We start from the raw sequence: 11,901 nt of genomic DNA, 5'->3' as shown, positions 1-11,901 counted from the left end.
CAGAGAATAGTGTTTGAAAAAATAATAGTCATGCCCAAAGGTCAACAAAGAAAGATTAAAGGTGCAATCTGTAATATACCAGTTGAATGTGATCAAACATGCAATATATTACCACGTCCCCCAGAACGATCTGGAATAATACTGTTGAAACTGAAAAGAAAATTGGAATTTAGAGGTCATGTCTACTTTCAACCTGTGCGCCCACAAGTAGTACTTGATGCTCTCAAGTGGCTAAAGACCAATAATCTCTTATATAGTAATATAGGTGTGGATATTGACAATATTGATACAAATCTCACAACTTTGCAGCAAAATGAGAATGTTTCAGAGCAGAATCCAGTTTTGAATACCATAGGTGGTATGGGTAATACCACCTATAATGAGCCAAACCCTAATGGTCAGAACACACCACCTGATAATGAAGCTGTGGATAATGATGTTACAATGACCAATATGGGTAATACTACCTTATCACGTGAAGATAACAGTGATGATGATAACACACCTGATGATGAAGAGAAAGATGACCCTTTGAATGAGCATAGAGCACCTACAAATGAAACATGTTTTCAGTCTCTAATACCAGATTACCCTGTAACCGTTGAACAAAATAATGAGGTATCGTCAGGAAATGAAATTTACAATATCGCTCCAGGTGAAAACAAGCACCCTGTATCATTCATGATGGATAAAAATTGTGAAGAGCTAGCATTTCCTGTACTTTTTCCAAAAGGTCAATTTGGATACACTGTTGAACGCGAAGTGAAATTGTCACCAGTGAAGTATTTCAATGCGAGACTATTACATTACAGCGGAAGATTTGCAACAAATCCAGAGTATCTCTTCTTTGCACAGTTCATCATAGAACAGAGGAAAGTCTCAGATAGTATCAATGTTGCTTTGAAAAAAATTCATGGCCAGTCCCTCACTGCTTCTCAAATAAGATCTGATGCACAAAGTTTACAAAATCTCATTTTTCAAGATCAAGCTTATTTATTTTTGAGACAAATACCAGGTACACCTCCTTATTGGCAAAAATTCATGTATGAAGTAGTAGCTATGGTAAAACAGCTAGGAATACCAACTTGGTTCATGACATTATCCTGTGCTGACCTCAGATGGCCTGAGCTGTTTCAGATTATTGCTAGAACACAAGGCAAAAACCTCACAGATGAACAAGTTGATGCTTTGTCATATTATGAAAGGTGTTCCATGCTAAATCTCAATCCTGTTGTTGTTGCTAAACACTTTCAGTACAGAGTTGAAACATTCTTCACTGAAGTTCTACTAAGTACAGCAAATCCTATAGGTAAAATAGTGTATCATGCACTTCGTATTGAGTTCCAGATGAGAGGCTCCCCTCATTTACATGCATTGATATGGACTTCTGATTGTCCCAAACTAACATCTGAGACCAAGCAAGAATATATAGACTTCATTGATCAACATGTGCAAGCCTATCTTCCTAATCAAGACCAGGACCCTGAGTTACATGACCTAATCAAAACTTATCAAAAGCACAGCCACTCTAAGACCTGCAGGAAATATAGAAATGTTAAATGTAGATTTAATTTTGGGCAATTTTTCACAAAAAGAACAATTGTTGCAGAACCTATTTCTGATAATTCTGATCTAGAGGTAAAAAAAAATACCATGGATAGAAGAAAAGAAATCCTTTCATTAGTCAAAGACAAAATTGATGATGTTCTAAACCCAAGCAAGTCAAATTATGATTCTACTTTGACTGAAGCTGATATTTTCAATTCTGTAAACATTACTGAAGAGCAATATTACTGGGCCTTATCTATTTCATCTGACTCAGGCTATGAACTGCACCTCAGAAGACCAATAGACAGCTGTTTTATTAACAATTACTTCATTGCTGGTATAAAGGGATTTGCAGCAAATGTTGACTTACAGCCTGTCTTTAATCACTACAAGTGTATTACTTATGTTTGTTCATATTTTACAAAAGACGAAACTGAATGTTCACAGGCTATTATGAATGCAGCAAAGGAGGCTAAGAAAGAAAACCTGAGCATCAGAGAAGGTTTAAAGAAAATCGGTGCTGCCTTCCTCTCCACTAGAGAAGTGAGCTCACAAGAATGTGTTTATAGATGTATGCCTGAACTATGGTTGCGAAAAATCTTCCCAGCAACAGTTTTTGTTAACACAAACCTACCTGAGAAAAGGATACGTGTCACAAAATCACACCAAGAGCTTGAAAACCTGGATGATGAAAGTACAGATATCTTTAAATCTAATATCATTGAAAGATATGCTATTAGACCACAAACTATTGCATCAGTAGATGAATTATGTCTAGCTGAGTTTGCTGCATACTATTACAAAGATTACAGGAAAGACTGTCAAGAAACTAGTGATGCTCAGCCTGAAGTTCTCACCGATCATGCTATTGAAGTACAACACAATTCTTCTGATTCTGATCTATGTCTTCCAGACAAAATAAGACTGATAAATACTAATGAGGTAATGAAATGTAGAAAAGTCAGAGCTGTTATAAGGTACCACAAGCCAAACAAAACAAAGGAGCCTGAATTATATTTTCATCACCTGTTGATGTTGTACTACCCCTGGAGAGATGAAACTCATCTTCTAAGCACTGATAAAACATATGCTTCCAAATTCTTTGAACCTGCTGTACAAGCTGTAGTAGAACAAAACAGACAAAATTTTGAACCTGATGGAGATGCCCTAAATGAAGCACTTGAATATTTAAGAAATAACCACAACAACATCATTCATTCCTATGATTCTCTCAATGATCAAGAAAATGCAGACTTGCATTCACAAATCCAAGATGAATTGACACCTGAAGAATCATTTAATAGCCAGTCACCTTCACATCTTGCTTCAACATCTAGTCAAACTGATCAACATTCAAATATAGGAATAACAACTTACAACCAACCTGCAGAAATTTCTGATGACCATCTGCGACAATGTGTTAGAACCTTGAACAAAAGACAGCGGTATGCATATGACATTGTTCTAACTTGGTGTAGAAATAAAATGAAAAATATGAATAGTGTGAAACCTGAAGAAGTAAAACCGATAAATCTATTCATTACTGGTGGAGCTGGTGCAGGAAAGAGTCACTTGATCAAAACAATATACCAAACTGTCACAAAAACATTTAGACATGCTCCCATGAATCCTGAATTACCCACAGTTCTTTTAATGGCACCAACTGGTGTTGCAGCCATTAACATTGATGGAACAACAATAAATACTGCTCTTGCAATTCCTGTACTAACTGGTGACAATGTACCTCCAATGTCAGACCAAAAGAGAACACAGATGAGATTGTCATTATCTGAACTAAAGTTGATTGTCATAGATGAAATCTCCATGGTTGGTAACATCACTTTACTTCATATCCATCAGAGACTAAAGGAAATTTTTGGTACTTCCAATTCACAGATGTTTGCAGGCATAAGTATAATAGTTGTTGGTGACATGTACCAATTACCACCAATTTATAAAAGAACTGTCTTTGATGATTTCAAAAACGATGTGTTTAATCTATATCACCCATGGCATCTCTTCACAATGATAGAGCTTGTTGATATAATGAGACAGAAAGATGATCAACCATTTGCTGAACTTCTTAATAGATTCCGTACAGCAAGTCAAACTGAAGAAGATATCCAGTGCATTCAGTCTAGAGCAATAGATCCTTCTGATAATAACTACCCCTCAGATGCTCTTCACATTTGGGCTGAAAATAGTCCTGCCAATCAACATAATGACCTTAAACTTGAACAAATACCTGCACCTTTATTTCATTTGAAAGCCATTGATCAGTATCCTCCAAATGTCTCACAACAAGACATTGATAGAGTTTTGGCCAGACCAAGATCTGAAACAAGTGGACTTGATTCTGATATCTATATCAAAGAAGCTGCAAGAGTCATGTTAACAATGAATATTAATATTGCAGACAGACTAATTAATGGCCAACTGGGAACTGTTGTTAGAATAGAGGTAAACCAAACTAACCAAAAACCTACTGTTATCTATATTAAATTTGATGATGATAAAGCTGGCAGCACTTTAATTCAACAGAGTAGTAACCCTTTTGTCAGACAAAATAAAGTTGTACCAATTCAGGCTGTACTAGCAAAAATCAAAGTAAGACCAAATAAACCATCTTCTCCTGAAATACAGAGAGTACAATTCCCTTTCACACTAGCCTATGCTGTAAGCATCCACAAGGTACAAGGTTTATCACTCACTAATGTAGTTATTAGCTTTGAGTTGATCAAACAGAGATCATTCAACTATGGTCAAGTATATGTTGCCTTAAGCCGAGCAACCTCTTTGAATAGTATTCATGTTCTTGGAACACTTAAGAACAGGCATGTGAAGGCAGATCCTAGGGTACACAAGGAATATGAAAGACTGAGAAATGTTGCATCTCTTACTATGCAAACAAATGAAAGCATTCACGACAATGCAGTTTTAACCATATGTTTATTAAATATAAGATCTCTCAAAAAACACAGCATTGATATCAAATGTGACTCAAACATCATAAACAGTGATCACATAGCTTTGACAGAAACCCACCTCCAGCCTTACAATGATGACAGTGGAATAAAAAATGATCTACATCCACTCAGACTGTACAGACAAGATCACCCTACTGATAGGTATTGCAGCATAGCACTCTGTACAAGAAACACTGTACAAGCAATTGATCTTCAGTACTTTCCACAAGTGAATGGGATAAAGTTTACAGTTATTAGCAATACCACACAACTTAGCAGTGAAATGCTCATACTTTACCGAAAGAACAGGTCAAATATCTCACAGTACATACAAGATCTCAGAAACATTGTTAACAGCTATGCTATTGACATCATTATGGGAGACTTTAATATGAACTATTTAAATGATGATACAATTGAACCACTTAAAACATTAATGAACTCTTTACTTTACTCCCAACTTGTCCAAGGTCCAACATTTGTTTCTGCAGGAAGCACACTAGACCAAATCTATATAAAACCAACATATGACATAGTTCAAAATTCCATAATAAGTGTTTATTATTCTGACCATGATGCTGTAAAAATATCCATAAAACATAAGTAATCTTAAAATACATTCACTAATAGCACTATTTAACAACAGACCTAAATCAATGCTTCATGATCAATAGAATGCAGTTTACAATCATAATTTTCAACTGATATTACATCAATGCCAATTTATTGTTTTTTAAACCCAATCTTGAAAACATTATCTAACTCTTGTCATTTATAGTACAATCACTATTGTCTAACTGAGGAGCATAAATACCAACAACAACAACTATATTAAACACAGACACAAGACACCCTGATACTGTGCATTTTCACACTAATCCCTTGAAGGGGTCTAAGAATGAGGTACCCTTGTACAGGATACCTCCTCATCAATAATTTCAGTCTTAGGAACCAGGTGAGTAACTTTCCCTAATACAACTTTAAACTTACTGCAGTTTTCAATCTTCTCAACTTCAGTACAAAAAGAAAATCCCTAAGACAAGTACTTAGTTTCCAGTTAACAAAGTATTTTATTTTTTCTATACAGATTTATCCAAAATTAACAGTGGTGAAGACCAAAGAAACACCAATAAGATTTACAAAGAACCAGTGTAACCATGTGACAACAATGAAATATTTACTCCAAAAAAAACATATCAGCCAATGGAAGACTACAATCATAATATAGTATTCAAACATGAATTACTTAATGGCAGACTGTATTGGTAACCATCTTCAGTGTTTGATGAAACTGGACCATAGTAGGCCAGGAGGCTTTTACTGAACATCAATGCCAGGAGATCAACTACACATCAGCAACTGAACAAAACCTATAACAAGAAACTATGGAATGCAAAAGATTAATTGACAGTGGCATGTTGGATACCAGTCTTTATACTGAACAAAACTTATTGGATAAAACCAAAAAAATCCTATCAACTTTTCCTGAAGACCAATGGTGTATTATTTACACAATACCAGCCACAACATACAAATAATTCACTAAATTGCATAGAAAATATGACAGAGAATCAGACAGAACATCAAAATGCAATGGAAGCCAAGGTAATAAACCTAAACAAGACCTTCTTCATACTTATGAACTACTGACCAAAGATGCATGACATCATTTCCTGCAGAATATCCAAAAAAAAACATTGTCTTTTGACCTATAAAACAACAAAATATAATGTTTGCTCCATATGTAGTTGAAAGCTAAAAAACAAGTTGAATCCTAATATTGTAGTCACTCTACTACCTGAAATCTTTCAATTTAATCCATCTTTTTCGAAGTTTATTAGTCTCATTATTTCTTGATCTTCACCAAAGAGTTAAGCTTAAAGTTAAGTCTCATAAGCTACAATGAGACCTGTAACAAAACATTCTTATAAGCTTCTCTTTTCTTAAAAGAACAAAGGTAAACTTTAACCTTTAACTATATGTTTATCAGCTCTTTATCTCTTATGTATTTTATACCATAAGGTTGATTAAGAGTTGGAAAATAAATAATTCATTCCATATGCTTATTTGTTGCCTTCCACTCAAACTCATATGAAATCTTACACAAACTTCGCAATAAACATAGGCATGCTATGCATGCAAAAGTTATTTTTTGGGCGGTGGGTGGATTACTTGAAACATTTTATGTGATGTCTACATTATTACAAAGGGAAAGAAGAGTATTAACGCGGCAAAGAGCAAAAATGTCGAATTAACTCACACAAAGGTATTTTGTGGTAGATTGTGTGTGTTATGCGCGCGAATAACAGTAACCAAAAATAAACTGTATTGGTGCCACGGATACCTGTTAGAACAAAATGCAGACTGCAGACAGGATACAAAATGAAGACTAGGTACAAAATGTAGACGGCAGATTGTAGACTGGGTACAAAATGCAGACTGAGAATCTATAGAGTTTTTTCGTCTGGTATGTGATACCATCTCATATTACAACTTACCGAGCGTCACGCAATCGCTTTTTCGCGGTGAGATGATCGCGCAAAAGTGACACTTGGTAAATTGTAAGATGAAATTCTATAACATATCAGAGGAAAAGAACACTTTTAATTCTCAGTGTGCATTTTGAACCCACTTTTCAGTATGCAGTGTGTATTTTGTACTTAGTATGCATTTTGTACCTGGTCTGCAATCTGCATTCTGTAGTCTGTAGTTTGCATTTTGTCGTGACCACTACGGAGACTGTAGTTTTTGTCGTAGGTATTGTTTGGTGTTGTCACGCAAGAGTGTTTAGGGATGAAAGAGCAGTTACGAAGGAGGTTACACATGTTGATTTTGTTGGGAGTGATTACATCACGGGCGACGAGCGGGGGGAGAGGAAAAGATAGAAATACGAGCGGTCAGCGGGGAAACAACTTTAATAGATCATACAGAAACATATCGGTTGTAGCTGTGGAAAACGATGTTGTAAAGCCGAAATGTCAACAGTATACGTCACTACATGAAATGTTAAGCAATTTTTCCAAAGTGTTGATTGTACAAATATCTTTTACTGCTGTAATAAACAATGGAAGCATCGGTGGCATCCGGAAAGCACCAAGAAGAATTATATTTACGTTTTGTGACTTGCTGTGTGACGTGCGTGACGAAAAAAGAAAACAAAGCCGTGGTGCCCAAATAATTCTCCCTCCTTGCCCCAAAAAATTTTCAAATTTTTCGCAACTTCGCCTGTTCCTGTTCGTTGGTCCGGCCAAGCCTTTATGGTCATTGGTCTAACCATAGCCGCTAACTACGGCTTATAAGTACAGGCGTTTTGTGTTAACTTGTAAAACTCCCCGAAGAAGTCTAGAACCGTTACACGAAACGCGTCGGAGAGTAAATAAATTTTACAACAACTGTTCGCAGAGTGCTGCTTACCAGTTTAGTTTTAAACATTTTTTTTAAAAATTAGGTGCGATAGCTATAGCCAGTTTTTCTATGCAAGTTGTCTGGATATACCTTTCGTGCAGACGCTTACAGAATATTTCACCAGTCGTTAGGTTCAGACGATAAGTTTTCATCCCGATTGTATTTGTTCAATTGAATGGGAAAAAAACACTTCGAACGGAAACAGAATTATTTTGACGTCTGCATCTCTTGAAAAAAGGTCTCGTAAATGAGTGGCCTTGATTATAGATGTATAAACACATAGGCCTTAACCTGGCTGTTTCTCAAAGCTTAGTGTTTTCCTACGTGCCTTTTTTCACGTGGAATGAAACGATTGAATATACAGGACAAACAATAAAAGACCTACCTACAGCAGACGGAAATTTGAAATTTCCTATCTTCGGCTGTGGATACAAACAAATTTTTGTAGAGTTGCTTAGCTTTTAATTTTTCCGGAATCGAAAGTCGAAATTGCAAAATTCAAGTGAAAAGCAAGCCTACTGTAATTAACGCCTTAAACAAGTCAAAATAGTTTTTTTCGTCATTCAGCAAGTTACATATTGTAAATATCATTCTTGTTGATGTTTTTCCCGGTGTCACCGATGCCTTTCCCGATACCTCCGTTGGTTAATATAGCAGTAAAAATATTGTTGCAGTCAAAGCGTTTGGAAAGTTGCTTTACTTTTTAAGCAGCAAAGTATAACTCGGTAACATTTTGGGTTTACAACACGATTGTTTTCTGCAAGCTACAAAACGTAAATATAACTGTTGTTGGTGTTTTTCCAAATGCCACCGATGCCTTTTCCGATGCGTTCATTCTTTATTACGGCAGTAAAAGATGTATGTACAATCAACACTTTTGAAACATTGGTTAACATTTTAATTAGCGAAGTATACTGTTAACATTTCGCCTTTACAACACTATTATTTTGTGCAACTACAACTGATCTATCTCTGTATAAGGTAATAAAGTTGTTCTCCCGCTGACTACTCGTATGTCGGTGTTTTCTTCTTCCCCCGCTCGCCGCCCGTGATGTAATAACTGCCGATTTTGTTTTTGTTTGGTCGGAGAGAAAATGGAAACTATTTGTTGATACTTAGTTGCTTTAGAATATCATTGCAGATAATTTCATTACGGAAAGCAAATGTTTATGGTCCGGTTTAATGTCGTATATCCGATTAAAAAAAGAACAATAGGTATTAGTTAACTAAATAAACTAACTTTAAATGAAGATGGTTTGCGGAGAATAAATAACAGAATATACGTTGAAGTTGGGGGACAAAATAGTGTGACATCTGATGCTTTAGGATACCTTGTTCGGAGATTAGAGATAGCTATTAAGCGTAAGAAACTAGATAGTTGTAAATTAAATATCAATGAAAAATTGTTTATTTCATCGAAAGTCAAAACAACTGTTTGCGAATTCATCGCAGCAAAGTAACGCAACAATTTTGGAATGTTGGTAACGCTTGAAATGAAGTTCGTATATTGACGTCATAGTTGAAATCTTTTTTCAGGGAGTGAGAGCATCTCTTGGATGTGAAAACTGTACCTTCTTGATGATGTTTGATGTGTTACTGTAAGAAACTGTTAGGTTCTTCGTGTTGAAAATTGCTTCGTAAAGTTCTTCTACGGATGCGTCTAATGTTAGTTTAGCGTCAGAGTGATGGAGGATTTCCTCGATTATTGGGGTGAAGGCCTTTAACCAGATTAGTTCGTACTTTGAATTTCTTATAGCGATGCGTACGGAGGCGCTAGTAGCGCAAGAGGAGATGGGTTGTACTGCATTACAGTTGGAGCACTTGATGATGGTGGATGTTTCGGTTAGCGTGGCCTTTTCCGTCATTGAATGGTGACATTTATTACAGGAAAGCCAAGTTTGGAATGCTTCAGCGAGAGTTACCCTGTCAACAAATATGACGTCAATGTCGAAGAGGCTTTGAAAGAGCTGGTCGCTGGGAGGATTAAAGTGTTCTTCTAGTGGAGTAAGAGTAGTCGACGGGGTAGTTGTGAGGTACTTGGCATTGTCGTATGTTTTTATGCGTACTTGGGTAACGGAGTAAGATTGGTGGTTGGATGCTTGTTGGATAAGATCACCCCACAGTGTCAGGCGGATTGTACCCGTACTGTCAGTAATGGTGCAACGATTTAACATGGGAACAACAAATCCGTCCTTCATGATGACTTCTCGCACAGAGTCTGCGTCCAGTGTAATTATCCCCCTGACAGAGGCTAAATGATTTTGGGGGAGGATTTGTATTTCTGTAATAGCCGTGAATGAGGTTTGCGGTTGCTGTGACGTGGTAGTGTCATATTCAAACGGAACGTCGCTTAAAGCGGCTGGTTCGATGCGAGATCTTTTGCCCAGGATTAGATGTTGTTCTTCTGCATCGAAGATACTGGGCTTTTCTTTGATGTTAATGATACGGGCAGGTTTTTTCGATTCTTGGAAGTTCTCTACCAGCTTGTGTTTGCTATCGTCGTAACATACAGCTCGTCGCTTTTGCGTCTCGTTAATTTGGAGGAGGAAGGTGAAGTAGTGAGTGGATCCATTTCTGCTTTGCAAAACAGCAGTTGTATCGTGTATGTAACCTTTCAGGCTGAGTTGGTTGCTCATGTTTGTGGGAGAAGTGGAGAATTAGTAATGTATTGCTACTGTAGGTGCGAGATGTGGGTTTTATAGAGAAGGGAAGAATCGATATTAGCCAATGAACAGGCACACATATAAAGTAACGAATCAGCAAAGAGAGGTGATAACCAATTGGGTGGATGATCAACAAACTCGAGTTGATTTTGACATGCAGTTGCATGTGATAGGTCAAAGTGTAAAATAGAAAAGGGAATGCGATTGGAAGAATATTTAGTTAACACGTGGACAAGGGGTGGCACGAGTTTAGTGGTCGGCAGAAAATAAGTCTTGGAGTTATTTGGAAGTACAATTAAAGGTGTGGAAAACCAAAGGTGTTAATGAAGGTGTGGAATTTTTATAGGGAATAAGCGCGAATAGAAGCACCTAAGTTTTCGATGGATTTTTCTGGAAATGAAGTTTGAACTCTAGGAGAAGCGTACGTGAAAATATGCAAGTTGTTTACAAAAAGATGACACGCAATGGGGCAAAGGTTAAATTTGGGTGATAGACACACGTGAAAGGTCAAAGTGTAAAATAAGGATAGCGATTGCGATTAGAGGAAAATTTTTTCAACACGTGCATAAGTAGTGGCAGAAGTTTAATAGTGGCAGGAAATAAGTCTTGGAGAAAGTAAATTGAAGCAAAATTAAAGTTTTTAAGAAAATGAAGGTTATGAACGAGTATTTTAAAGGTGTTAACGTCAACATTGGAATTCTTCATTGTCGAGATGGACCTTGAACTCTACGAAAAGTGAACGTGAAGTAATGTAAGTTGTTTACAAGGAATTGACATGTGATGGGGCAAAGTCTAATGCGAGGAAGTAGAGTGAGCACGTGAAAAGTGTATGCGATAACGTGATTTGAAAGTAGAGTATCGATTAGTTGAAATCTAATATGGACTTTGAACTTTTGCAATGACAACGTGTGAGGAATGCAACTTGTTTACAAAGAAAGGGCACGTGATCGAGCGAAGTTCAAGGTGGCGAGAGGGAATTAGATTGGTGGAATGTTTTTTGATCACATGATGAAATTTTCCAGAGTGAATAAACCTTTATCATTGGTTGTGAATATTTTACAGTTGGTATAAAAGAGGTAAGTTAAGTTGTTAGCTAGTTATTAGTTCGGCAACGCGGCGTCCATAACAAATATGAATAAAGAGGCTCAACTCAAGGGTTACGTTCATAACGTTTCAGCTGTTTCAACGGCGAAAAGAGGATCGTTACGGTACTTCAGGTTTCATTTTCAAGTGGAAGAAGGTGACAAGCGACGAGCTGTGTGTTATGATCTCAGCAAGCGTAAAGTTCTTAAGAGTTATGAAGAAGCGCGTGAACCTGT

At 36.7% G+C, this 11,901-nt stretch overlaps 1 protein-coding gene and 1 long non-coding RNA gene across 2 annotated transcripts; one reads left to right on the top strand and one right to left on the bottom strand.

The window, feature by feature from the left end:
• The first annotated feature begins 3,594 nt into the window (after positions 1 to 3,594).
• LOC136277355 (ATP-dependent DNA helicase PIF1-like) lies at positions 3,595 to 4,489 on the top strand. The gene is made up of 2 exons (XM_066159379.1): positions 3,595 to 4,404; positions 4,484 to 4,489. The coding sequence occupies exons 1-2, from the start codon at positions 3,595 to 3,597 to the stop codon at positions 4,487 to 4,489; spliced, it is 816 nt and encodes a 271-aa protein (XP_066015476.1).
• A 35-nt stretch (positions 4,490 to 4,524) lies between these two features.
• LOC136277446 (uncharacterized) lies at positions 4,525 to 6,994 on the bottom strand. Its single transcript, XR_010715881.1, has 4 exons — positions 6,859 to 6,994; positions 6,166 to 6,223; positions 5,761 to 5,897; positions 4,525 to 5,024 (listed from the first exon to the last, which is right to left on the bottom strand). It is a non-coding gene; the product is annotated as an uncharacterized lncRNA (long non-coding RNA).
• Positions 6,995 to 11,901: the final 4,907 nt, after the last annotated feature.

Source organism: Pocillopora verrucosa, chromosome 12, assembly GCF_036669915.1.
Source record: "Pocillopora verrucosa isolate sample1 chromosome 12, ASM3666991v2, whole genome shotgun sequence".
Taxonomy (NCBI): domain Eukaryota; kingdom Metazoa; phylum Cnidaria; class Anthozoa; order Scleractinia; family Pocilloporidae; genus Pocillopora; species Pocillopora verrucosa.
Note: the sequence above shows the minus strand (reverse complement) of the source record. Positions and strands in the feature narration are given on the sequence as shown.

Coding starts and splice junctions, on each gene's coding strand:
- LOC136277355 (XM_066159379.1), top strand. CDS start 3,595: ATGAGACAGAAAGATGATCAACCATTTGCTGAACTTCTTAATAGATTC.